Source organism: Balaenoptera musculus, chromosome 11 (genome assembly GCF_009873245.2).
Source record: "Balaenoptera musculus isolate JJ_BM4_2016_0621 chromosome 11, mBalMus1.pri.v3, whole genome shotgun sequence".
NCBI lineage: Eukaryota > Metazoa > Chordata > Mammalia > Artiodactyla > Balaenopteridae > Balaenoptera > Balaenoptera musculus.
The window spans coordinates 66,085,387-66,111,634 of NC_045795.1; the positions used below are offsets into that span (position 1 = coordinate 66,085,387).

General features: G+C 57.2%; 4 protein-coding genes across 6 annotated transcripts; all 4 read right to left on the minus strand.

Moving 5' to 3' along the window:
* Nucleotides 1–323: 323 nt before the first annotated feature.
* Nucleotides 324–3,920, minus strand: HYAL1 (hyaluronidase 1). 2 transcript variants are annotated; one of them, XM_036868649.1, is made up of 4 exons: nt 3,417–3,920; nt 2,018–2,992; nt 1,571–1,660; nt 324–1,389 (listed from the first exon to the last, which is right to left on the minus strand). In XM_036868649.1, exons 2-4 carry the CDS (start codon nt 2,915–2,917, stop codon nt 1,072–1,074), a joined length of 1,308 nt encoding a protein of 435 aa, XP_036724544.1. In that variant the 5' UTR covers nt 2,918–2,992; nt 3,417–3,920; the 3' UTR covers nt 324–1,071. The 2 variants fall into 2 exon arrangements, with proteins under 2 accessions (XP_036724544.1, XP_036724543.1); XM_036868648.1 differs by having other exon boundaries at nt 2,018–2,941; nt 3,417–3,919.
* Nucleotides 3,921–6,631: 2,711 nt separating this feature from the next.
* On the minus strand, nt 6,632–10,263 carry HYAL2 (hyaluronidase 2). Its single transcript, XM_036868647.1, is given in 5 exon segments — nt 6,632–7,361; nt 7,768–7,857; nt 8,350–8,781; nt 8,783–9,330; nt 10,163–10,263. Coding segments are annotated over 4 exon segments (1,431 nt in total). The 5' UTR covers nt 9,281–9,330; nt 10,163–10,263; the 3' UTR covers nt 6,632–6,950.
* Nucleotides 10,264–13,682: 3,419 nt separating this feature from the next.
* Nucleotides 13,683–16,569, minus strand: TUSC2 (tumor suppressor 2, mitochondrial calcium regulator). The gene is made up of 3 exons (XM_036870794.1): nt 16,305–16,569; nt 15,077–15,197; nt 13,683–14,906 (listed from the first exon to the last, which is right to left on the minus strand). The coding sequence occupies exons 1-3, from the start codon at nt 16,448–16,450 to the stop codon at nt 14,841–14,843; spliced, it is 333 nt and encodes a 110-aa protein (XP_036726689.1). The 5' UTR covers nt 16,451–16,569; the 3' UTR covers nt 13,683–14,840.
* Nucleotides 16,570–17,419: 850 nt separating this feature from the next.
* On the minus strand, nt 17,420–26,240 carry RASSF1 (Ras association domain family member 1). 2 transcript variants are annotated; one of them, XM_036869452.1, is made up of 6 exons: nt 25,930–26,240; nt 23,916–24,022; nt 19,769–19,873; nt 19,273–19,570; nt 19,034–19,149; nt 18,045–18,370 (listed from the first exon to the last, which is right to left on the minus strand). In XM_036869452.1, the coding sequence occupies exons 1-6, from the start codon at nt 26,177–26,179 to the stop codon at nt 18,224–18,226; spliced, it is 1,023 nt and encodes a 340-aa protein (XP_036725347.1). In that variant the 5' UTR covers nt 26,180–26,240; the 3' UTR covers nt 18,045–18,223. The 2 variants fall into 2 exon arrangements, with proteins under 2 accessions (XP_036725348.1, XP_036725347.1); XM_036869453.1 differs by lacking the exons at nt 23,916–24,022; nt 25,930–26,240 and adding an exon at nt 23,212–23,500 and having other exon boundaries at nt 17,420–18,370.
* Nucleotides 26,241–26,248: the final 8 nt, after the last annotated feature.

Below are 26,248 nucleotides of genomic sequence, written 5' to 3' on the forward strand. Positions count from 1 at the left end.
TTGCTTATCCAGGCCCAGCTTCCAGAGAGCGCGAACCGAGCGCCGGCTCCGTTACGGGTGGGCTGGGCTTCCATCTCGCCCCGCCTCGCCCCGCCCCAGACTCAGATAGGTCTCCCCCCAATTCAGCTTTGTCTCGGCTCACGTCAGCCTCCTGCCCAGTGTGAAAACGGTCAGGTGGAGCTTCCTCCTGAAATTTGGGCCCTACCCTGAGAAGCAGCCGCTCTCGGACAGACATCAAATCTGAGCGAGAGAAAAGAATTTTCCTGTGCCCTCTGGATCCCAGCGCCTGCACGTTTTAAGCGCTCAATAAACAGCTCTTGAAGTTAGAATCATGTCTGCTTTATTTGTGAGGCTGTTACCTCTGAACGGATTCAGGTTGCAGTGCAGGGCTGATTACCGGCGACATATAGTAGGAGCCAAAGGGCTCCATCGCTATAGAGGTAGAGGTAGAGGGTAGAGATTCAAACCCAGATTCACCTGGGTTTGAATCTCAGCTGCTCTATTTTCTGGCTGCAACCGTGGGTAAAGTGCTTACCCTCCCTGTGTGTGCCTCAGTTTCCTCATAGCGTCGTGTTAGGACTGCACAATTAAGTTAGACTACTTAAAATGCCTAGCACATGACTTGGAAAGAGTAGGCACCCAGTGAATGTCAGCTCTTTCTTTCTTTCTTCCTTCCTTCCTTCCTCCCTCCCTCCCTTTCTTTCAGCATGCGGGATCTTAGTTCCCTGACCAGGGATCGAACCCCCGCCCCCTGCAGTAGAAGCGCGGAGTCTTAACCACTGGACCGCCAGGGAAATCCAGAACGTCAGTTCTTGTGATTGCTGCAGTTTAAAGACTGGCTCAATGTCTCTGGAGGAAATATTTTTAACTCCGCTGGGTGGGTGCCCGAGGCTCAAACTCCTTATGCAACTATCTTGGTCTGTAAGCAAGTGTGAATGTGCTGGCATATGCTCATGACAGTGCCTGAGTGTACTTCTGACTGTGACCATGGCTCATGTGACTGTGCCTGTACTTGAGAAAGCTGTAGCCAGGTCCAGATTGCATTAGGTACTCAATGTGTGCATGTGCCAATCACCACATGCCCCACTGCTCACACCATGTTCCCGTCCACCCACGGTAGCAGCGACATTTGAACTCCACAGCCATCCGCAACTGATCCTTGAGTGAGAGGGCACCTCGGAGGGTCAGGGGCCCACCACCAGGCGTGGACTCGATGGAGAAACTGGTGGGGCTGAGGATGAGGTGGGCTTCAGGGTGACTGGGGCGCCGGGCACAACGGCCATGGCCAGAGCACAGGACTTGACTGCACAGAAGAGCCCCACTGGTCACATTCAGGATGAAGGGCCCCAGTGTCATGTCAACATAGTCCTTGATGGCCTGGCAGGATTCCTAGGTGGGAGGGGGAGCGTCAGGACACCACGGCTATGCACGGGTCCACCTAGGGCATTGAGGCACTCACCTGCTGGTCAGCCAGGACTGCAGGGGTAAAGGGTGGGCCAGGGTCTCCCCAGTCAGCCTGGCAGCTCCACTCCTGCCCCCACCCTCACCCCCATCCTGGGCTTGAGCTCACCTTGGTTCTTGTGTTCTCCCAGCTCACCCAGAGCACCACTCCTGCTGCCCCCTGGGCTGCACTCTCCCCGAGGCTGTGCTCCAGCTCCTCCTGGGGAAAGGACAGCATAGCTCTGTGGGGCCTCCCTCTGTCCCCACAGCAGACTGCTGTAACACTATTGCATGGGACAAATAATTCATAGCCTGCTCTAGCTCTGGCGGCCAGAGGCAAGCCTGCCCTCACTCTAGCCTGTGAGTGCCATGGAGGCAGGGATGATTTCTTTCTGAAGAATGCTGAATTGTCTGTGCCTAGCACAGAACTTGGCACACAGTAGGTGCTCAAAGAATGTGGGAGGGAATGGATGAAAGTGCCCCAAGGCTAAAGTGCCCCAGGGCTGTGTGGCCTCACTTACTGGACTAATGCCTGACAAGGTAGGTTACAAGGTGGGCGGGGTCACAGGAGACTCACCAGGGGCAGAAAGCGGTTAGTCATGTCGTAGAAGATCTGGACGTAGGGCAGCACTGGCAGATCAGGGTACCCTGCACCCACGGCCAAACGGAATGCCTCACCCACACGGTGCTGCACAAACATCTGTGCCTTCTTCGTGCCCTCCAGTGCTGCGGGCAGGTAGATGCTGGGGTAGAGGGCACGGCTCTGGCCCCACAGCCACTCCAGCTGGTCATTCTGGGCACGGATGCCTGGTGGGCACTGGCCGGTGTAGTTGGGATTTTTAAAGTCATAGTTATAGCAGTCAGGGAAGCCATAGAAGCCCCAGAGGCCACGAGGCCGCAGTGCTTGTCCCAGCCTGAGGGTGCCTGCCATCCAGGCCCGGGCAGCCCCCTCGAACTGGTCCTGAGCTGCTGCCTCCACCCAAGGAGCTGGCCAGTCAGGGTGCTGCCCCTGTACCAGTGCCCGTGAACGCTGCCGGTAAATGTCCTTGGTGTCCCAGTTGAAGGCCCAGCGTGGGCGCCATGCCTCCCAGTCAATAACTGCCAGCCCTGAGAAGTTGGATGCAGGCATGGCAGCCAGGATGTCCTGGAATGTGCGGACCAGGTGGACAGCCAGGCTGGCATTCTGGGGCAGGCCACCGAATACGGGCTCCCCAGCAGATGTGTAGTAAGGGTAGGTACCCAGCTGGGAGCTGTAGAAAATGGTCATGTCAGGGCCACGGAAGGTCTGCCCCGGGTTGGCCGCCACATCAAAGACACTGATGTCCACGTCCACGCCATGCCTCTCTAGACACCACTGGGTGTTTGCATTCCAGATGGTGGCGAAGGGCCGGTTGGGTACCACGGGGTCCCTGGAGCCTTTGGCCATGCCGAGCAAGTTCAGGAAGAGGGTGCAGATGGGAAGCAGGTGGGCTGCCATGGCACAGGGCAGGTCTAGGGAAACCTGGCCAGGGGAGGCAGAGCTGAAAGCAGTCCTTGAACTCTCTGACCCCTACTGAGGGCAGGCAGGCCAAGTCCCTTATTAATCCACCTCTGTTCTGGCTTCAGGTAAATATTGACCTGCAGGGCTCGGGGAAGTCAGAGGGCAAAGGAGAGGCATTGAGGGGAACATGGCCACTAGAGGGCACACCCGAGTTGCCTCTTGGGCCGACCTCTGCCCTCTGTCTCCCACAGGTCTTGTCCTGGCTTGCCCACCCCCTTCCCCAAGGGCCACAGAAGCCATGACATCTGTCTTGAGAAAAGTGGCTGAGAGCCAGGCCCTCAGCCCCCAGGCTGGCCGACTGATGGAGGCGGGGGCTTCCCTGTCTCTTCCCCCAGGAATCCTGGCCACGCATGCAGGAGGGAATGCTCAGTGACGCAGGAAAGGTCAGTCCAGCCCTCCTGTACGCCCGCCAATCTGCCCACTTGTCCCTGCTGACCTCAGGGCTGAAAGGCCTCATTCTCCAAACTTCCTGACCTCAGGGTGAGGGCCTATGCAGGGATCAGCAAGATTCTGTTCCTTAACTCTGGCCTCAGCTGCACCGAGACTCTTGGAGCAAGAAGCTGCTGCTGGAAACCCTGAGCTTTTGTAGGGGTCACCCCACCCAGTCTGGGGGCGGGCTGAGGGGCGGGCCCTGGGTTAGAGGGCTGGGCCAGACGGCAGAGCCACCTCTGCACTCCTGGCAAAGTGCCCTTGGTAGGAGGTGGGGCTAGGCCGGAAGTGGCCCCTCCCACTCTGTCAGCACTGGGGCTGGACTTTGTGGCTTTACTTGGGATGATGTGGGGATGGAGGCAGTGCATGGGGGCTGTCTGGGTGGCAGATCCGACTGGGCAGCCCTGTCTGTGATACTGGAGTCTGGGTGCCTTCCCCACGTGGCTGCATTATGACACCTATGGGCCCTAGGCACTTTCACTTTGTGGACCCATTCCTCAAAAAAACATTTTAAGGGAATGGTTAGGACTCTGTGCTTCCACTGCAGGGGGCACGGGTTCGATCCATGGTTGGGGAACTAAGATCCCGCATGCTGCGCGGCCAAAAAAATACATATTTTTAAAAAAATATATTTTACGACTATATTGGCATAAGGACAGATATAATCCAGACTGAATTCATTATTTTATATTCATTATTCCTATATTTTTTCTTCTGATTAAAAAAGATTAAAATTAAAACATTTTTGTGGGCCCGTATAAGTATTGTGGCCCTGTGCCTACCGGTGTGCCTAGTGGATAAGTCATCCCTCCTTTAGGGACCTGTGTCTGAAAGGCACTGTGTTCCTGAAGTCAGGGCTGCGTTGTCACCCTTTGTATATGTGCTAGATCAGTGACTGTGTCTGTATAAAGCTCCAGTCAGTGGACATTTGGGACTCTCCACAAACTCCAGTAGTGTGTATGTGCAAGTGTGCGACCCAGTGCCTGAGACTTGGTGTGTGTGAGACCCTGTTGTCTTATGACCATGAGACCCCATGTTTGTGTGACTACGGGTATGAGCATGAGTGTATCAGCGATGACGCGCTTGTTCATTCCTTTGTGATTTTGCTTGTTTGCTGATTCAGACGCTAGCAACTGAGACCTGCTAGGTGCTCAGGCCCAGGCTTGCCTGCCAGAGTGGGATGAAGGAAACATCATATTCCTGGTGAAAGCACTGCCTGGGCCTACAGCCCAGTCTGAACCTGAGCTCATGGCCAGGTCACAGCTGCGTGGGTCAGGTCACAGGTATGTCTGGATAACCTGTGTGTTGGCAGGTTACAGATGTGGGCGGGGTAGCTAACAGGTGTGCATGGGTCACATCTGTGTAGGGGAGGTCACAGCTGTGTGTGGGGTCACAGTTGGGTAGGGGAAGTCACAGGTGTTGGGGAGATAGGTCACAGCTCCTCCTTCCTTGCCCTCCCTCTGCTGGCTCCACCATCTTATGGCCTTATTGATCTACACCTGAATCTTCTCTCCAGCCGGCCTCTCCCCACCTTGGTCACAAGCAGCCAGGACCCCTCCCCTACCCCCACCATGTGATTTGACATCTCCCTCCCAGTGCTACCACCCCACCTCCTCTCTATTCTCTGCCATCAGCAGCCAGAGGGATGAAGGATCACTTTACAACCTGAATCAATATCGATTTGGTGAGGATTGCTTCTCCAGGCTCTAACCACACCATCCCCTTGCCTGCATGCCTCTCTGGGGAGCACTCTCCACTGTCCAACATCTGACTTGGTCTTGGCATCCGAAGTGCATCTCCCTTTATGCCATCATACCCCTGAGGATGGCAGTCTTTGCTGGTGTGGTTCATGGGTGCATCCCCAGCACCCAGCCCAGCCCTGGCACATGTGTGTGCTCAGTGTGTTCACTGAACAGGTAAGATAGTCACCATCATCAGACAAAATCAGGCCTGGTGCCACTCTAGGGCCACCTGCAGCATACCCCCCTGTCACACCCTAGCCTCAAACTCTGTGTCTCCATTTGTGTTCTGTCTTCCTCCAGCCTTTGCCCATGCTTTGTTCCCAGCATCAAGTTTCCCCCTCACCTTTCAAAACTCAGTGTAGGGACTCTCAATGTAGGGACTTCCCTGGCGGTCCAGGAGTTAGGAAACCGTGCTTCCACTGCAGGGGGCAGTGGTTCGATCCCTGGTCAGGGAACTAAGATCCCATGTGCCGTGCGTGGTGCGCCACCCCCCAAAAAAAACCCAACCCAACCTCAATGTAGAAAGCACTTCCTTGAGGCTACTTCCCGAGTCCTTGTGGCTGGGGTGCCCTCCTCACTGCTCGACAGTTTCTTGAGTCTATCTCCCCAGAGCCGGTGTTATCTGAGGGCAGGGGTTCAGTCATCACTGATAGGGACAGGAGGAATCCAGGTGTGGGTCCAATGGCTGAGGGGAGGGGCAGGGCCCCACCCAGAATAACTCACTTCAGAAGCAGAGGAAGTGAAGCAGGTCAGAGCTGGTATGACTGCTCTGGCTGCTACTTCTCTCTCCTGGGACAGCTGGGGACAAGCTATGCTCTCCCATGGCCATTACAGGGCTGACTGTTGAGGATGCCTCCCCCTCACCCCATCATGCATCTCTGCAGTGCGACAGGGACTGGACCTCATGATTCAGATCCCAATGCCCTGCTTGCCTCCCTCTGACCATACCCAGTGGAGGACTCTGAGCCAGATGGGGAGAAGTGCGTGTGGCTGAAGTCCACTGTCCTTCGGACTGGGGAGTGGAGGAGACGCCCTTGCCTGTGAGAACAGCAGGGAGGAGTGATTTGGCTACCTGCCCAGCCAGGGAAGATCAAACATCCGCTTTCCCCTTTCTCCTTGGGTGGGCAAGGCGAGGCGACTGGCACCAGCCCAGCTGGGGATACAGTACCAAGTAGGAGAAGCACAATGAGCCCCATCCCTCACAGAAGATTGTACCCAACTGCTTTCCAATCAATATGGATAAAGCAAGGTCCTTGGTGTTGGGGTAGACTGTGAGTCCCTCCACTCCCAGTGGCCCCTGCCCTAGCAGGACAACTAGAGTGGGAAGCTCTGGCCTGCAGATCCCAGTGAATGCATTTTACAGATGAGAAGTTCCCAGCAGAGAGTCTCACAGAGACAGAACTGAGCTCAAACCTTATATGGAAGACCCTGAAATCTCTCTCACATGCCCTGGCCCAGGCACAGACAGTCCAAGCAAAGAAGCAGTTGTTTCACATTTAATTTACAAAAGAGACCCCAAAATAATAATAATAAACTATTCAGGGGCAGGGGAGTAGGGTCAGGTCCTCCCCCGCCCAGCTGTGCCCCTCTTCCTCTCTGGCAGGGAGAGAAGGGGCCTCCCACGGGACTGTCCCTCCCCCTTAGAACAGGGGGTGGGAGCTGGTACGGACACCCTACTGGGCATCCCATGGGGCTCTGCCCCTTCAGACTCTGGTTTGTCCACCTCTTGTGGGCTCCTACATGCCTGGCAGAGCCCTTGTGGCAGAGGCCAGCTTGCCTGGCAGCTGCGTGAGAGACCCTTACAAAGTCCAGGTGAGGGCCAGGGCGGCCACAGCCAGCAGGCTGGTGAGGTGGGACCCAGACCAGGCCCCACTGGCACCCCCAGCTGCCCGCCTGCGGTCCCACTGGCATTGCTCGCCGCCCCAGCCTAAGTAGCACTGGCAGTGAAAGTGCGTCTGCAGGTGGTTGCGGTCGGCCCAACTGAGTTCCCCCTCTGGTCGCAGCTGCGGCTCACCAGGTGCGTGGCTAGGCACTAGGCGGAAGCTGCTGGCACTGAGGTGCAGGAAGGTATTAGCACCGGGGTCACGGCGCACACAGCGCCCGTGGCCATGGCACTGGGCCCAGCTGCAATACTGGGCAGCCCAGGACACATTGACGACGTAGGGTACCAGCAACCGAGTCAGGTAATCCTTGAGGTACTGGCAGGTCTCCTGGGGGCAGAGGTCAGGGATCAGGGTCAGCTGTCTTAGCCCACAGGCCCAGATGGAGACTCTGTCTACACTGTGGTGACTGTACCTTCTTTTAACAATGCACACACACACACACACACACACGCATGCCTGAGCCCTCACTGTTCCTATTCCTTCAAAGAAGGGGGTGGGGGCAGGGACTGGAACCCAGCAGGGCAGATGGGGCAGGGTGGAACTCAACAGCTGGTCAGGACAGCAAATCCCCCTTCCTGGGAGAAGGGGAGGGACTCTGTCTTCTCTGTTGGGACTGGGGCTCCTTGGGTGGGAGACAGATGAGGGGACCACTTTGAGGTTTGCAGCCAAAAGCACAGACACTCTGCCTGTCCCTGCAGACTCAGCTCCAGTAGGCTGGGTGGATCTTACTTACCATGCTGGTGGTGTACCCCGCATCACCCCAGAGGATGACACCAGCTGCACCCAGGGCTGCACTCTCGCCAATGGTGGAGATGAGATCCATCTGCGTGGGAAGGAGATGGTCACTGGGGAAGACTGAGACCACAAGGTGAGAAGGACAGACAGGGTGGGCAGGCCCTAGCCTGTTCAGACCTGCTAACCTCCCCCAGCCCAGTCCTCTCCTTCTCACCCCTAGGCAGCAGCTGTTTCACTTTCTCCTTAAATGTTTAAGCCGTTTCCACCCCCACTTCCGGCCTCCCATTCCCAAGCCAAGGGCCCACTTGAGCCTAGTATGTATCTATCAGGATGGACCGCAAAGTCAGAATACTAGGCCCAAGTCCCTGCTCTGCCTGGATTTGCTGAGAAGTTCTGGGTAAATTTCTCAGCATCTCTGGCCCTCAATTTTCATATCCACAAAATGGAGATAACAATGCCACCCTTTCATAGGGTTACAGAGAGAATGAGGTGAGGAGATGTAGAGTAGCCAGTAAACTTGGGGGCAGGAGGCCTGCAGTGGTTTCCCAAGGACGAAGGCAGGGCCCTGGGAGGCACATACCTCGCTAAGCCCTGTGAGTCCGCGGCTATAGGTGGGCCTCGTGAAGACGTAGACCGGGAGTGCGTGGTTGGCATGGTGGGTGTGAGCCACGCGAAGGGCCTCCTGAACACGGAAGCTGACAAAGTTGCGGCCATGAGTGGAGGAAGCGAGCGTCTCTTCCAGGTAGACAGAGGGGAAGAGGGCCGTGCTCTCGGCCCACAGCCAGGCCAGCTGGTCATTTCGGGAGACCTCAACATCAGGGCAGCGGCCTGTATAGGTCTCCCAGTTCTGCACATAATCATGGTTGTAACAGTCGGGGAAGAGGTAGAAGCCCCACAGGTGCCGAGGCCGAAATGCCTTGACAAATCGCAGTGTCTCCAGCATGAACTGGCGTGCAGCGAACTCAAACTCATACTGCGCCTGCTTCACTATGCGGTCTGGTGGCCAGTCAGGTGTGGCGACTGGCCACCAACTGGCGTGATAATCGGCGGTACACATCCTTGTCCTGCCAGTTGCGTACCCACACTGGCCGCCAGTCCTCCCAGTCGATGACTGCCAGCCCTGCAGGCTCCTGTGTACGAATGTAGCGTTCCACATGTCCCTTTAGCATCTCCAGGTGTACCCAGAGGCTGCCATTCTGTGGCACGCCACCATGCACAGACCTCGCCACTGAATCGAAGTGTGGATACATGCCCAGCCGGTCACGGTAGAAGATAGTGATGTTCTGGTTCACGAAACCCTCATTAGGTGAGGCCTGCACATCAAAGGCCTTCATGTCCTTTGGGTCCAGTGGCACCTTGTGGCGTGGGCCACAGTCTTGTGTGGGCACGTCCCATGCTACCACAAAGGGCCGGCCCGTGAAGATGGGTGGTGCTGTGGGCTTCAGCTCCGTGGCCCATGCCACCGCCAACACCAGGGCCAGTGTGACGGCAGGGCCCAGGCCTGCCCACATGCTGGGGGCTGCAGGAAGACAGTGTCACCTGCCTGGCACTAGCTCAGGAACTGGGGGAAAGGTGAGAGACAGCAAATCAGTCTATAGAATCCTGGAGGTGTCCACCCCAAACCCATCCATACTCCCAAAGCCCATGCTGCGTAGGGCACCATGCCCAGGGTTGTTCAGACCCTGTTATTGGCTATAACAGGTCTGAGAGACCACAGACCACTGAGAGGCAGGCAAGACACCCCCCGAACTCACTGCCAGGAGCACAGGGCTCCTTCCTGGAGCAGGTAGCCTACGGCTGGGCAGGAACTTGTTAGGTCTGTGACCCCTCTGAGAACTGGACGAATTGAGCCATAGACTCACTGCCCAGGGACTCACACATGGCTGAATACCACCCAGGACAAGGTTTCTGAGAGCCCCAAACCGAGGCCCACTTTACCCTGTGAAGTACTCTTGGTCCTGAGAAACCATAGCATTTGGGTAAGGCAAGGCACAGCTGATGAAGCAGCTAGGAAGCTGTAACACAGCCCCAGAGGTGGTATCTTTTTTAGCACCCGCCCAGCAGCAGAGTGAGGCTAACAGACTTTGTCTCAGCGCAGACACTCTCCCAAGCTTGGTGGAGGCCCCGCGGGGACAAAGGGGTGGTGGATCTCCCACGGTGGCGCTGGCAGACCGGCATTTCCTCTACAGCTACCAGGAATGATCGCGCCCGCGGGCCAAGCGGTCCGGGGTAAAGCCCACTCCACCTGGCCTTTGTCCGGGACCCCGCCCCCGCCCCGCACGTGGGGGCTGAACCCGGCCCAAAGTTGAGGGGGGGGGTCCTGGCCCGCCTCCCTGGGGGTTCAGAACAGAGCCCGCGGAGAGGGCCGCCAGGCTCGCACTGCCCTCCCTCACCTCGCGCAGGGAGACGCCGGGACCTGCGCCAGGGCCATCGCCATCCCCGCCCCAGCCCGGCCCGCTCCGGCAGCTCTACCAGGCACTGCCCCGGTTCGGCGCCTCTACTGGCTCCGCCCCCCCCAGCCCGCGGGCCCTTTAAGAATTCAGCGCGGAGGCGGGCCCTGCGCAGGATTTGCGGCGGGGGCGGAAAGGTGTGCCTGACTTTCGGGCAGCCAGTGCTGCGTTTTGGGCTCCAAGGTCCCCAGATCCTCTGCCGAGGAATGTGGCCATCAATCTGGGACCGTGAGACCCCTCCAAATGGGGCTTTCTTGTGGAGTCTCAGCCGTGAGGGCCAGTCAGCCCCAAATTCCCCCCCCGCAGCCTGCGACCGGTGGTACAGTCCTCCCTACTCTGCGACGCGGCCAGCCGCTTAAAGGGACAGCATAAAGGACCGGGGTCGGGGAGGGAATAAAGGAGGTGGCGTTCCGTCACCCGGCCAGAAGGAGATGCTGTGGGACCCAGAGGCCTTGGCCGGGGGTAGTAGTGAATCTGGCTCAGCATCCCTGAGCGTAGTCTCCAGTCCTGGGGCCCCTTTGTATGTAAAGGGGGACGGTGACCAGAGCCGATCTCCGGTTTCGCAGGACAGTAATGTGCCGCCCCCTACGGATCAGGGCTCCCTTCCCCCGACCCTGGTCTGAAGGGAATCCCCGCCCCCTGCCAGACTTGGGGAGGGGGCCTAGCACCCGCGTCTTAGCTCTTCCAGGACTGGGTGGAGGCAGTGGTTGTCCTGGCAACACGAGCTGTGGGTCGCAGCTAGGCCCGCCCGGCTGGGGCCAGTAAGCCCAGCGGGCCCTGGGGATAGGGCGTCCCCCTGCCCCCGACCTGCATCAGGCACAGGCCAATCCCTGGGCTCCCATCGCCTCCTCTCCAGTCTCTGTGGGCCTGTGGGAGCCCCCAAGGCTTCCTTTCAACTCTGAGGAAGCTGCCACCCTTGCAGAAGTTCCTGGCCAGACGGCAGAGAAAGCCGGCCCGGCCAGAGGGTTTCCCCTGGGCCTCTCTGCCCAGTATCCTAAGTCCTTTCGTCCTGCAAGCCCCTCCCTCTGGGGAGCAGGCTTGGAGCTGGAATGGGGGGAGTATTCCTTGCCTCTTCCTAGATACGCTCCCCCGGGATCCTCAGCTCCCCAAAGGGCTCGGGTCTGTATGGCCAGCCCATTCCCCGCCCGCGCGCCTGGGAGGAGAGGCAGGGAGCGCTGCTGTGAGCGCATGTACCAGGGTGCAGACCAGTCTTCTGCCCTGGGCTCACCTGTGTGGGAGTCCGTCGGCCCAGTAGGTCGGCGGCCTCCCTCCTTCCCGGGGTAAGTCTCCAGACAAGCTACTCGCACCAGCTGCTGCCCTCCGGGCAGCCCGCCGGCAACTTGATAAACCCCATCCCTCCCACCCACTCCCGCCTCCCGCCCCGGCCCTTTCTCCTCACTTCCTGCTGCCCCTCAGAGAGGAAAGGGCCAGGAACATGCGCGGGGGAGGGGACCGCCTTGACCGTTTCCCTCCGGCATGCCCTGCTGGCTGGCTGCCCGCCCCACCCTTCCCCTGAGTAAGCCCTGGACCAGCAAACTGCACCAGGTGACAGGAAGGCTGGGGGACCTGGTTCAGGTGCCAGCCTCCCCCGTGCTGGCAGCTTCCTTAACACTGAAAGCTTTTCTCCCCAACCTGCCCTTAAGATTGAGGCCCATCCTCAAATCCAGCAGGTTGTGAGTGGAGAGGCCCTGGTGGTGGTGCTTCAGGGAGTCAAACTACTTGGGGGATGTTTGGCAGATGATCCCCCAAAGCAGGTGGTGAAGAAGAGAACCAGCCCTGGGGTGGGGGTGTTGGGGGAACTTACAGGAGCTGAGTCAATTTTTTTCCACTGAGAGCGGAAGCATCCCAAGTGTGACAGAGTGGACAATGTGTTGATGTGGGTGACTGTTGGGGGAGGGGCAGGGCCTGGGAGGGTTCTGCAGGGTGCTCTCCTGCCAGAGGATGTTCCTGGGTGGATTTCACTAAGATGCTGCAGAGTAAGGGGCTCCTTACCACATGGGTGAGGAAAGGGGTGTATTCCTGTGGGAAGGGGGTGCCCATAACGTGGCTGGCTCCCGGGAGGGCTGCAGCAGGGTCCCAGCAGACCCCTCCAGAGGTACAAATATGCACACCCTCAAATCACCCTGAGCCTTCCCGCCCCCCGATCCTACCAGCCCACCTCCTTCATGCCCAGGCCCTCTCTCCTAACAGAAGGCTGTGTAAGACTGGGGGACTGGGGGAGATGGGCACATATCCTAGAATCTACCCTGATAGACCAAGGAGTCCAGGACATGGCATGGGAGGGTGGTGTCCCTGGACCACTGTGCTGGCTCCACAAGGGACACAGGCCTTAAAAGCTCCAACGCTCGGGGCCCCTGGGGAAACAAAGGCCAGACCAGACTGTCCCAGGGCAGGGACACTTCCTCAGGAAGGAAGGAAGTGAGCACAGCCCAGTAGGAGGGAGTGGGGAAGCACAGCCATGACCCCCATTGTTTCCAGCTTGGGGTCAGCTAGGGCAGGCCCAGCACAGGGAGTTCCCCCACACTGGGACAGTGGTGATGGGATGCCACCCGGCATGGCAGAACCGTGGCCCTGGGGCAGTCAGTGGGAGGGACAGTGGAGGACAATAGGGCCTTATGCCTGGCATCTTATTGGGAAAACGGGAAGGTGCCCAAAGAAGAACTGCAAGTCCAGGCTGCAGAGGGTGATCCTGCTCCACACTTGACAAGTTTAAACCTCCAACAGACAGGTAGGCCAACTTCCCAGACCCAGCAGCCTGTGTCCCTGAACTCCCTCCTCCCTTACTGGGAGATGGGCTAATGGCCAAGGGCTAGGCCCAGTAGAGAACCAGCCTCATAGCAGGACCTGAAAAGTGTAGGCCAAATGTCCACAGGGAGCAGGCTGCAGGTGAGAAGACAGGGCAGAAAGGAAGTATTGGGTAGCTGAGCTTTACCTGCTGGAACAGAAGCCCCAAGCCTACTCTCCTGGTAGTGCAAGTAGGTTTGGGCTGCAGAGCCTCGCAGTAGGTCAAGGGCAGTGGTACCCACTTGGCTGCTCTCCACCTAAGGCTGGGCCTTGGAGGTCCATGGGCTCAGGCTGTGACCTCATGTGGGGTCAGCTGGCACAGCTGGGGGCAAGACAACTGTTCCAGACCTATGTGAGGTCACACTCTCACCTCAGGTCAGGCAGGTGGGGCCAATCCCTAGTGAGGTACCCCAGGGCCTTCCAATTCCAGGGGTCCCCGCTTATTGAACACAATACACAAGTACAAATGGCTCTCCATCCTGAGGGGGTCTGCGATGAGGTCTGTGTGAATACACTGCCACCTGCTGGTTGTGGCTGGAATGGCCGCAGGCTAGGCTCAGGCTCACTCTGGGCCTCGCTGGAGATGTGGGCAACAAGAGTCCCCCACCCAGGCCCACCTACTATGCCCAGGTGGTGGTATAGATACTGGGTATCAAGCCTCAGAGATGTCATTCTTGTATGCAGGGTCTACAAATAATTTTATTGAACAAATAACACAACAGCCTTCCTAGATTGAGGGCTACCCTCCCCAAGCCATTTCTCACACGCTTAAAGCACAGTTTGCACAGTAAGGAATTAAAAAAAAAAAAAAAAAAGTCATTTTTATGTAGAAATCAGACTCTGCTCCAACAACATCATGGACTAGACTATTTACAAGTTTTCACATTTTAAGTATTCCTTTATGATTGTTCTCTCCTTTCTGTCCCTACCCAGGGCTCCAGTACTTTTCTCTTACTGATCCTGAAGGGATGGGTATACTGTAGGGGAAGGGGTGGTGGGCTCCTCAGAGCTACTGGCACCAGCCCTAGGATGCTGTCCCTTATCACACGGTGGTGGATGTGTAAGGGCAAGGGGGATTAGACACGGTAGGTGGGATGTGGCAACACCCCATAGGCACAGGCATCCAGAGCCCCTCCTGATCCCCATCCTATGCCCTCTCAATTGGGGTGGGGGTCAACAACTAGTTGCAGTGGGGAGGGATCAGCCCAGCCCGGGGTAGAGGGAGAAACCTCCCACACCTATTAACAGCCAGCAAACTGTCCATCCATCTGGGGGTGGGAACAGATGGGCAGGTAGGCAGGAAGAATCAGGCTTGTTCTGCCCCCAGCTTCTGTCCAACACAGGAGGAATCGAGGTAGCAAACGGCTGAAATGCTCCAACGAGAGGGTAAAGGAAGTGAGGGAAAGGAAGTTCCCACTTGTGTACAGCTCCCACAGCCCTGGGGCTGGAAAAAGGCAGACCTTACTTGTAAAGTGCTGTAGCCTCCAGCAGGGCTGGGACCTAGGCAAGCTTGGAAGAATGCAGGCCAGGCAAGGGCACAGGAACCAGGCATTCCTGACCAGCATATGCCCTGCCATGCTCCTTGTAGGGATTGCTGGGAAAGGTGGACTGGTAACTCCGCCATCAGCCCTTGCCAGCCACCAGCCACCTCTTGTCCACATACAAACCAACACCCAACCAGCATTGTAGGACTGCCCTGCTCACAGTTGAAGGTTCCCGGCCAGTGGAGTTTATTCACGGTTGTGGCCCCAGCCTAGGTTCCTCAATGGAAGCCACACCTTGAGCCTGGGGGTTTCTTGCTGGGGCAGGGTGTGTTTATGCCTGCCACCCCCCAGGCTCACACCTCATAGAGGATCACAGGGAAATCCACGTGGATGCGGGGGGGATCCAGCTTCACGATGCCCTGCCGTGGAAACAGAGGCTAGTGAGGGCCAGCTCAGGGCCCCTACTCCAGGAAGCCTTCCTGTTCCTCCCAGCTCCTCCCCCAAGAGCCCCCACCATAAGAGCAGACCCCATCTGGGTCTACCTCCACACAATCAACATAGGCTCTATGACCACTGCCCAGCCCCTCACCTGAGGAATCAGGTTCTTATGTACCCGCCTCAGCTTGGCCCGCTTCTGCCCGTTCTTGGTGACGATTGTCTCCTCATAGAACTCGTGAGCCAGATCCCCATCCTCGTCATAGAACATGGAGCTGTGCAGAGGAAGAGGGGAACAGGCTGGGCTGGAGCCCCAACCCAGTCATGGCAAATGCCATAGACCACAGCGAAGTATGCCCTCCCCCAAATGGGGAGGAACAACCTTGGTGGGAGGAAGGGAGGTTAGTATGCCTGGAGAATCCCTTGCTTAGGATCTGGGGTCTACTAGAAGGAAGTGGGGAGTGGGGTGGTGGCCAGTGCTACTCTGTCAGACTATGAGAAGAGAGGTCACACCAAAAAATCACTGGTTTGTTCAGCAAGAGTAGCCGTTCCATCAGGCCCTTGCCTTCACCCAGGGCTTCTAGAGTGGGCAAGATGGTGGCCTGGGCATGTTGGTCTCACTCCAGAAGACACTGCTGGCCCAGGGCCAAAGCCTGAGAGCAGATGCCTGAGCTAGGAGGGAGCCGAAAGGGAAAAAGCCTGCATCCTCCCCCATCCAGGTGGCTGATGCAGCCAAACTGCCACTGTTGGGGTCTCCCTAGTATCTACAGCCAGATCTCCAGCATCACCTGAGTGTCACTCCCCAGGGCCCATCACAGCCAGGTCAATCTAGTGCTCCTGTCTGGGCCGCTTGGGGGAGGGGGGAGGTCAGTGCTCCAGATCTGGGAAATATACCTGGGTGAGGGTCTTTTTCCCCAGGCCCCATCCCCAACGCTGGGGACCAGTCCGGCTTTCCCGGCCACTACCCAGAGACGTCCAACCCCACCAGTGTGGGGAACGGAAACAGACAAAACAGAGGGTCATTCTCCTCGAGGGAGAACTGGGGGTGAGGGAGGATAGGAGCCTTCAGCTTGTAGGCTGGGATGGATGGGATGAAAGGAACAGGTTCTGAAGTCTCAGGGAGGTCCTATCTTAGCTTCACCGTGAGGAGGGCCTGCCCAGGGACAAGCCTCAGGTCCACCCTTCTCCTCGGGAGACCTCCAGAGCAGCCAGGCCGCCAGGAACCGACTGCTCGGCTTTCCCCACCCCTTGTTCCTCTGGGAGCCTGAAATATGGGAGCTGTCCTGACTCGGGTGTAGGGGATACAGCGGGGGGAGCGCCCCATGACGCGGGGCACCCAGCCGCCCGTCTTTCCTCCCGGGGGCGGAACCCCACGCCCTTACCCGCGGCGCGTGAATACGAAGGGGGGCACGACTCGGCCTCGCGGTCGCACCAAAGCTTGCTCAGCGACAGCCGCCTCCGGGCCGCCGCCCCCCGCCGCCGAGGCGAAGGGCCACAGGCCCCGAGCTTTGGAGCCGCTGGCGCCCATGTCAGGGCCGCCGGCGCATGGTGGGCCCCGCGACAGCTTTGCTCTCACAGGGCCGTCGGCGCCACCATGCCCCGCCTAGGCCTCCGCTCGCAGGTGCCGCCGGCGCCGCCTTCCGCAGACTCCGCTGTCTCCACGGAAACCTCACTTCCGCTTCCGAACACTGCGTATGCTGCTACCTCTGATTGGCTGCTTCTCTCGTCGGTCCGCGGGGCTGGACTAATAGCCGCCCTCAGATGCTAGGTATCCCAGCATGCACTGCGAGACGTCAGGTCCCAGCAGGCCACGCTCTCTCCAGCTGGGGCAGCTCACAGCCTGGAAAGCGGTGCCTGCGTCGTCCACCTGGTTTCTTCAGCTTGTACTGCGGCTCCGAAGTCCCCGACCCCCAGTGGTCAGGCTCAGCGGGTCTGCCCAACCAAAGCAGCAGTTTAGGGCCTGACCCTAGGCCAGTTTGGGCAGTGCCCGTCTGCCCTCATTCTATGCCCACACCGTTTTTACGATCCCCACTGTGGCACGTGGCAAAGAAACCGAACCTAAGGAAAATTAAGGAATTGGCTTAATGTAGTTGTATATCTACATTCAGGGCTGAAGAACTTCAAATTCAGAATTTTTTCCAGATCCACCAGAAGCCATGCTTCATGAAGGCAAGAGTTAACATATCTGTACCTTCGGTGCCATGAGCAGTGTCTGATCCACAGTAGTTATCTCAATATTTGGTGAAGCGCCTTCCACAGCTTGGAGTGTGTGGTTTCCCTAAGCTCTGGCTGCAGCCGATGTTCTTTCCCCCACCACGACCTGAGCCCCGGGGTTTGCGTGATGACTCAGTACATATCCATACACCACATCCTTCACAAATTTGTCCCATGGTCCCACTTGAAAAGGTGCTCTGTGAGCCTGTCCATCAACCTTGGCAGCCACTGGCACAAGGGGCAACTGCAGATGAGGGCCCATAATAAAGAATCCAAAAGCAGGAGGATTCTTAAATCTTTATTTAGCCAATTCTCTCAGACCCCAGGCCCTGATGACTGTCACCCCCACCCCTTCCCCCACAGGAGGCATTCAACTGAGGCCAAAAAATATTACATACATTCGCACACATCATCAAAAATACCCAAGGGAAAGACCCTGGCTTTGACTGGCAAACAAGGCACAGACCTGGGCCAGTGCCCACACTCACACAGACCCTGGCACAGGGACATCCTCCTTGGAGGAGGCAGAGGCACTGTTGTTGCACAATGAGCCAGCACTCCCTGACCCCAGGGTGTGTGAGGAGTCAGAGGGTGCTGTAGAGGGAACCCTAGACTCTTTCTTGATGCCTGTCTTATCTTGAACACCCATCCTTGGTTCTGATAGGGCTGTCCTGAGACCCCATCCAAGACCCGAAACACACAACCTTTCACCATAGGTGAGGGCCCTCGTCCCTGCAAACATGACCCTATTCTGTTTGTAGGGTCTCCAAGATTCTCATATCTGAGACACAAATTAAGGAGACTTCTGTCTCCTCTACCCCTGCTGCAAGCCTGGAGCAGCTTCCCAGGGCAACCCTGGCCCACCATGACCCAGTACACAAAGGGCAGAAGGATGCAGAGCCATGCTGTGCTACACCCACTGGTGGACACAGGGGGCCAGCTCCTTCGCTGTTCTCTGGGCTCATTCCCCCAGCAAGAGAGGGCCTCCATGCACACTCATTCCTCGGGCCACGTGGCCCTTTGCACACTCACACGGCACGCCCTTGGCGCTGCCTACTCTCCTCCTTCCACCCAGGGGTACGAGAGGTCACCCCAGGGGGCAGGCATGCAGGGCTTCCTGGATCTTCTGGCGGCAATACGAGTACTTCTGCAGGATCTGGCGGAGGTGTTCCTCTTCCTCCCGCTGCAGGATGCGTAGGAAGTTGTGTAGCTCAGGCATGCTGAAAGCATCCCACTGTAGGGGGAGAAGGGAGACACAGGCTACAGCAGGCCACTGCCAAACCAGCAGGTTCTCCCCAAAGAAGACCAGTGCATCACGATCACACAACTAGGATGGGGCTTTCTAATGTCAGGTTCTTGCCTGAATGGTTTGTGTTAGGATTCCCAACAACAATCCATATAGAAGATGGGCCCCACAAAGTAGGGCAGTCACCTCGTGGACAGGCAACCAAACCAAACATTCCCTAGTTACTTGTGAACAGGTCATGCCCACTCTCTCTGAGTTTGATCTCACTCTACAGATGCACTACCTTGGAGCTGTAAAGCTTCCAGGTAAAAGGTTCTAATGCCTGAAGGGGGTGCCTGCATGTTGTCCTGTGCCCATCTGTGTGGATTTGACCTGGCCTGAGATCAGAATGCCATCAGATGGACTCCTGCATCTCCTGAGGACTTTCCACAATAGGAAAGAGCAGTGCACCAAGACAATTCTTCCTGGCTTCTTGGGACAAGCCCTAGACCTTGGCATGAGTTTCCTGGAAGCCTTCACTTTAGCTACAAGGCTCATGTACTCCTGGAGAGGCTTTGCAGGGCTTGTCTGCAGCCCTATTCCTCCTTCAAGCCTGCAACCCACCAGTCCTGCCCAGTCACAACCAAGAAACTAAGGAGGGCTGTTACTCACGTTCACCTCCCCAGAGTCATTCTCCTTCAGGACAAAGCTTAGGGCCTTCTCACTGGGCCCTGCAAGGAGCCGTAGCCGTAGGGGCTGCTCATCATCTGACAGCTTCCGGAGGTACACTGAGGGCCAGGCAGGGGGAAGGGAGTGTTTGATTAGAGCCAGGCCCAGCCCCCTCAGCTCCTGCATGCACAGGCACATGCATATACACCCTCACACATGGTGGGGTGGGGTGGGAAGCCCACCTTGGCCATGGCGCTCAGCCCGCTCAAAAAGTGCAAACTTGCGGGGGTCATCCACCACCAAGAACTTGCGCAGCAGGGCCTCGATGACCTCGCGTGCCCGTGTGCGTGACAACACATGCAAGTGCTTGACAGCATCCTTGGGCAGGTAGAAGGAGGTGCGGCGTTTCACAGCTGTACCCCGCCCTGGGCCCCGCCGGGCATCCTGCAAGGAGGGTGGCTTCTTGCTGGCAGGAACTGAGACAGGGCGCACCAGCTTCAGCTGAACCTTGATGAAGCCTGTGTAGGAGCCATCCTTGTTCTAAAGAGGAGAAACCAAACCATGACTAGATGCCAGATAAGATGGAACAGATTTGGGCACTACCAGTCCACTTAGGGCTAGGCTGGGTGTGAATAAATCACTGCTTGGGTCTACCCAAGAATACCTCAGCTGTGACCCTTTGGGCATCAGGCACACAGTTGGGTTCCTGTCTCTCTCCAAAACAGGCTGTCAACTCACCAGGCTCATGAACAAGTTGCTGTTGATCTGGCCATTGTACTCCTTGATCTTCTGCTCAATCTCAGCCTGAGAAAGGTCAGGTGTCTCCCACTCCACGGGCTCATCCTGAAAGATGGGCAAGCATGGACATAGGATCCTTATGAAACCCATTCCTCTGCAATGCATGTCACGGGCAAGGAGGTAAGCCCTGGGTGGACCACTCTGAAAAATGGCCTGTGGGCAGCCTTTGGAAACTGACAACAAAGTTTGAGGCCTGATGAGAAGAACCCATCACTGCCCCTGGTTCTGCATGCTATGGGTGGAGACAGCCAAGGCAGAATCATTTGGCTTCTCTCTGCCGCCTGCCTGGAGCCTCCTCAGCACTGGGTGAGGCCCTAAGGATACCTTAAAACCAAAGCAACTGAAAGCACGAGGCTAGAAGCCAGGAAAAGATCGGGGACTCTGAAAAGGAACAGCTTGATCCCAGCACCCTAGTTGGATGGGGTCAGGGTATACCCTGGAGAAGGCAGTCCACTTTGCCACTCTGCCCTGGCCGTGGCCCACTGCAGGGTGAGAGGTATGGGGAATGGTACACACCAGGAGCCCAGCCACCAGTGGGCAGGAGGAGAAGGGCAACGTCTACAACCTTAACACTCCTTGGTGGGGAACTTGGGCCAGCCCTGCATGTCTCAGACATAGTGAGGAAACCACTATGACATGCCATTTGATCTTGACCCAATCTGCACAAAAGGCAACTTCAGGCCAGGCTCCAATCTGCCAGAAGTTGGCATGGGCAGCCTCCTGGTAAAGCCTGTCCCACAACTGCCAAACAGGGAGGCTTATGTATCTCCTCTCTGCTGTCTAGAGGTTTAGCCCAAAGATGTTAGCTCTACCACTCAGCCCTTCCTCTGTTCCTCCAGGGACTGGATTCTTGTCTGAAGGGTGGAGTATGGGCCAGGGCTTCTGCCAAACTCCCTTAGTCCCATTGCATCAGCCTTACCTCCTGTTGACGTCAGATAGGCCCTAGTAGGAATGAGAGTGTCACAGACACAGCTGAGATCATCACTGACCAATGCCTTGTCCCAGGGGAGTTCCCATCAGAAGGTCTCCTGCAGAATAAGCTTAACCTTGTGCTCAGCTCTGAGCCCAGGACAGCCAGGCTTCTTCCTGACTACTGCCTTGGAGCCCCCTAAGCTTAAACCATCTCATGGGGACAATAGGAAGGACAGATGAGGGGGTAGGGTAGGGTAGAGTCCACAGCCTTTTAGCAGTATGCTCTTTACCTAGAACCTGCTGCTGTTCAGTGGCCAGCAAGTACATGGCACTGAGGACTGAGGCTGGGGGAGGGGTGGGAACTGAAGCCTATTTGCTTCCCCAAGTTTCCAAAAGTCTCCTAGATGGAAAAGAGCATTGAGAAGTGAAAACTCTAGGGACTTCCCTGGTGGTCCAGTGGTTAAGGCCTCACGCTCCCAATGCAGGGGGCCCGAGTTCCATCCCTGGTCAGGGAACTAGATCCTGCATGCCGCAACTAAAAGATCCCGCATGCTGCAACGAAGATCCTGCGTGCCACAACTAAGACCCGGAGCAACCAAATAAATAAGCAAATAAATATTGAAAACAAAACAAAACAAAAAAACTCTAGCAGAAACCTTGTTGGAGACAGTGGGAAACCCTGTAGGACTAGTAAGAACAAATGGTCTGGACCCTGGAAAACGAGGGATCTGGGAGGTAAAATGAGGGCTGGAGGTTGGAAATAAAGGGTGGATGTGTTTGTTCAGGCCCAAGGAGAGGGCTTGAGACAGGAAGAAGTGCCCCAGTGGGAAGGAGTGTCAGGATGGAAGGGGTGCTAGGGGCAGGAGGAAAGCTGAACGACTAGTGCCAAGGCAAAAAGGAAGAGAATTCTACTTACAGAACAGGGTGATCAAAGAGATGGCACTAACTCATTCCCCTTCCTTGTGATGGCTCTGAGCTCTAGCCTGTCCTTCCTCTTCCCTTCCTGGGTTATCTAGGAGCCCTGAGCTGGGATGCAGTGACCTCAGTTCCAGCCCCTTCCCTTCTCCAGGTGAACCTCCCTCAGTATCTTTATTCATAAAACAAGGGACTTGGACTGGAGGTACTGCACTGTCCTCCCAGGATTCTAGAGCAGGAAGAGTATCCTTTTCCATTTTCCGAAGCTGACTGCTGGAGGAGGATTCCAACAGCTGTCCCAGAGGGATACCATGAATTTCCCTTCTGCGACACTATAGCCACCCACCCTCTACTCTGCCACTGTCCATAGTGACTGATGGTTTTATTTTACATACAACTTGGGACTCCCCAGCCTCCTTCTCAATTGGTTAGTGTCTTGTGGTTTTCTCACCTTTCCACAATGGAAGATGGCTCAGGCCTGAGTGACACACGGACAGTCCCAGGGATCCACACTCAAACCTTGCACCCAAACTCTGGGCTCAGCTTTCCAGGTATAGAATTTTCCCCTAAGGAGTTATCCACAACTCCCTTTTCTTGGCTCATGTAAGGAATTCTGCCCCACTGCTGCCAGGTATACTGAACTTTACTTCATGGTCCCCATCTCTCTTCCCTGATGCCCTGGCCAGGGTGCTCTTCTGAGGTGTACCATCTCTGGAACAGTTATCTGAGCCTGGTGGTCACACTCATGGCACACATCACAGAGGTCTCTGATAATGGGAACAACTGGGAGACTCCGAGAGGCACAGCTGCTCCAGCACTGCAACTTATAGTCCTGGATTAGTAACCCCTATCTCTCTTGACCCCTCTCAGGGCATTTTACAATCTAGCCTTCCCCACCTCTTGTGGATAAAGTGCCCCTGGATGCTTACAGTCCAGAACAAGGCTTCCTTCCCATCCATTCCCAGATCCCCTTTCTCCAGGTCCGCTCTAACTTTACTATATATGCTGCCCAAGCGAGCACTCCTGGTCCACTGCAGAGGAGGGGAGGCTCAGAATCTTTCACAGTCCAGTAGCTGGTGACAGGCCAGGACCGGCAAGAGATGGGGACCAAGCTAGCTCCATCCAGGAGTGCAAATGGAGGGGCCTGGATCTTCCCTTGCCTCTCTCCTAAACACACTTCTCAATTCCCGGCGAGGACTCCTCCCCCTCCACTTCCTCCTGGTCCCCCAGAGAGGGGGTGGGAGCGCCCGCACGCGGAAATAGAGGTGTTAGTCTAGACTGCGCAGTCAGCCTTAGTAATCGGTGGATAATACCTGTCCCTGGTCTACCCCATGCCACTTAGCTGCTTCCTCTGGTTCAACCGGTCTGTGACAGAAACAGCAAGGCCTCAGCACTCAGTACCGACGCGCTGAAAGCCCAACACACGGTTCCGAGGGCTGGCCCACGCTCACGGCAGGGCGGGGCTGCCCACAAACTCTCGACCAGGCAACTTACCGGGGAGGAGCGGGGTCCCAGCGACCGCCCCCAGCCCGCTTCCCGCAACCCCCGGCCCCCACCTGATCCCGGCGCGGCCTGCGCGCGAGCGAGGTACGCGCTGTGAAGTACTGCTCGAGCTCTGAGTCCGAGTCCTCCTGGCTGCAGTAGCCACTGCTTGTCGTGCTACTCCAGGTCATCTCGAAAGAGGGAGTCCCCGCGTCCGCCTCGCCCATCGCCGCGCCCGCCCGTTCCCGTGCGCCCGTAGCCTCCCACCACCGCCCCAGGAGCGTGTGCGCGTGCGCCGGAACCAGTGTCCGCGCCGCAACCGTTAACACTGAAACGTAGACAGCGGGGATCTAGCGCTCATCTCATTGGAGGACGAATGTCGAAGGGCGGGGCCACACGCGCCTCGCCTCCAGGAATGATCTCATCGCTCAGGCAGCTCAGCTCAGCTCCGCCTCGCAGGCCCCACCTCCCACAGGGAACTAGCCGGAACGTGTGCGCATGTGCACCAGCGTGGCCTCAACACCGGATGCGGCTGCGGGAAGGTGCGGAAATTGTGCTTGCTCGGAGCCGCGGGGGCTCCGGGCGGTAAGGGCCGAGTCAGCACCACCGGCACCCCTTCAAGCCCGCGCGCAGAATTAGCTACTCTCTGCCGCCGGGAAGTCGGCTATCAGAACGTTCATTGCGCGTAGCGCCAGGCGGCCCTAGGGAACGCCTGCAATGTGGCCCGCTCGTCTGCGCATACCTGTCTTGCCTGTAAGCTCCCCGGTCCCGCGCTCACCACATTCGTGTCCCGCTCCAGCGCCGGTTCCCAGCCCAGGTCCCGGGGTCCGCAGCAGTCTAGGCAGACGAGCGCGCGGCAACGGTAGTGGCAGGTGAACTTGCAATCTGCAGAGAGGGCTGGCCGTGAGGCGGAGGAACCCCAGCACCAGCTCGGAGAAGCGTCCCGAGGGCAGAAGCGAAGCCCCGGGGTGAAGGCCGTTGCTCGCGGTGTTCTGCATGACCGGCCTTTTCTCAGGCCCCGTTACCGCCCACTGCTACGCAGATCTTAGTGTTGGTCCCCCGGCGTCTGGAAACTGGCGGGAAGGCCTCAGGCGGTTAGGGATCCAGGCCTGCTCAACAGTTGCATTTCTAGCGCCTAGGGCAGAACTTCCCCCTTCCTCATTATCAGCGTCCCTCCCTCCGCCCATTTACTTGAAGGGAAAAAATTAAAAACTTTTAACCCAGTGGCCCTCTCTAGTTGTCATTTGTTTCTATTCCCCTCACACCAAAAACTTACCAACACTGGTCTACAAACACTCTTAATTCCTCGCCTTCACCCTCTACCCATTCCGGTCAGGCTTGCCCCTCCCTCCAGGAAACTCCTGCGCATCGCCGAATCCGGCTGTCCCGTCTCCGTCTTCACCTCATCAGCATCGTCTGATGCTTGCTCCCGGGGGCCCCCACTACCCCGGTTTTCCTCCCACCTCCCTGCAGCTCCTGCTCAGCTCCTTTAGTTCTGTTTCACCTAGATCTAATGGTGGAGTGTCCGAGGCTCAGTTCTGATCGCTTCCCTCCTCTGTGTACGCTGACCTACCCCAGATCCAAGGCTTCCATCACTGACCTCCCCACTGAGATCAAATCCTATGTGTCACTATCTTCACTTGGATGTCTAATAAACATTTCAACCCAACATGCCCAAAATTTAACTCACTTTCCTACCCCTTTTAATTCTTCACTTTTCCTCACCCTTACCCTTGCCAGTGTTCCTCAGCTCAGCAAAAGTCGCTACCATTCTCCCAGTTGAGGCAAAACAAAACAAAACCACCCCAACTCATCCTTGATTCCGCCCTTGTTTCTGCCTCTGACACACACCCAAATTGTCCTGTTTTTCATTTCCATCGCCACTTTAGTTCTCCTTGGGAACAATGCTGTATCCGAGCCCTTGTTCATGCTTTGTATTCTGTCACAACTCCCGTGCTCCTCCCAGCTGAATAAAGGACAAACTCCTGTACTAGATGAGAGGGTCTCCAGGCACACACAGGCTTGGGACACCTTCCCTAAGTTCCTAAATGGGCCAGAGCAGTGATTCTCAACCCAGGCTGCACATTAGAAGGATCTGTTTTTAAAAATTGCTGGTATACTCCCAGTGATTGAGTCAGCAGGTCTGTGGTAGGGTCCAAGCATAGGGGTGTGGAGGGCTGTAAAAGCAGTCCAAGTGATTCTAGCTGGTATATAGCCAGTGGGAGAGCAACCTCTGCTTGCTGGTGATTCCTGGGAGGGCAGAAGCACCAGCTAGTGTGTGGCTGTGTTTCATGTTTTAGCACCTGGTTGACTGAACTTGCAATAGGTATTTATTTGCTAAATACTCAAAACTCCTGCTTGCAGGGGGCCCACCCGAGGTTCTGACTTTTTCCAGGCCTTCTCCCATAGGTGAGTAAATTCCCTTCACGGCAAGGATTCTGCAGCGGGACTTGGCGAGTGAATCTTTGGGAAGGGGCGGGTGTGGGAATATGAACTCAGAGACTGGGAGGCACAATGCCTTTCTCAAGAAGGACCAAGGCACCCTTTAAACTTGAAAGCAGCACCTTGCTATTCACAGGCAACAGCCTCTGCCTATGTCCCAGACACAGGTGGAGGTTGGCAAGGTTATAAACCATCGGCCCGCACTCTCTTATGCTATGGGGTAAAGGTAACGGACCTGGTCCGTGGGAACCGAACCCGCCGACCCCCTCCGTCCCAACTTGGCCCTCAGCGACGGTGCTGCCCCTTGGCCACCCGCTTGTCTCCCGCCAGCGCACAGGGCCGCTACTCACGTGCGCACTGCAGGCCCTTGCGCACGACGCCCCAGATGAAGTCGCCACAGAGGTCGCACCATGTGTGCGTAGTGGGCCCCGCGGGCTGGAAGCGGTGGCCGCGGCCTGGGACCAGCTGCCTTGCGGCGTTGCGCGCTGTGCCCGGCGCGATGCGCAGCGCGTTGGCACGCTCGAGCCGGGTGCGGCCCGGGGCGGCGCACCGCGCGGGTGCCAGGTCCCGCAGCTCAATGAGCTCAGGCTCAGCGGACATGGCCCTGTCGGGCCGGGAGTCCCACCGGCTCTGGGCTCAAGCGAGCGCGGGGCGGGCGGGGCCGCGGGG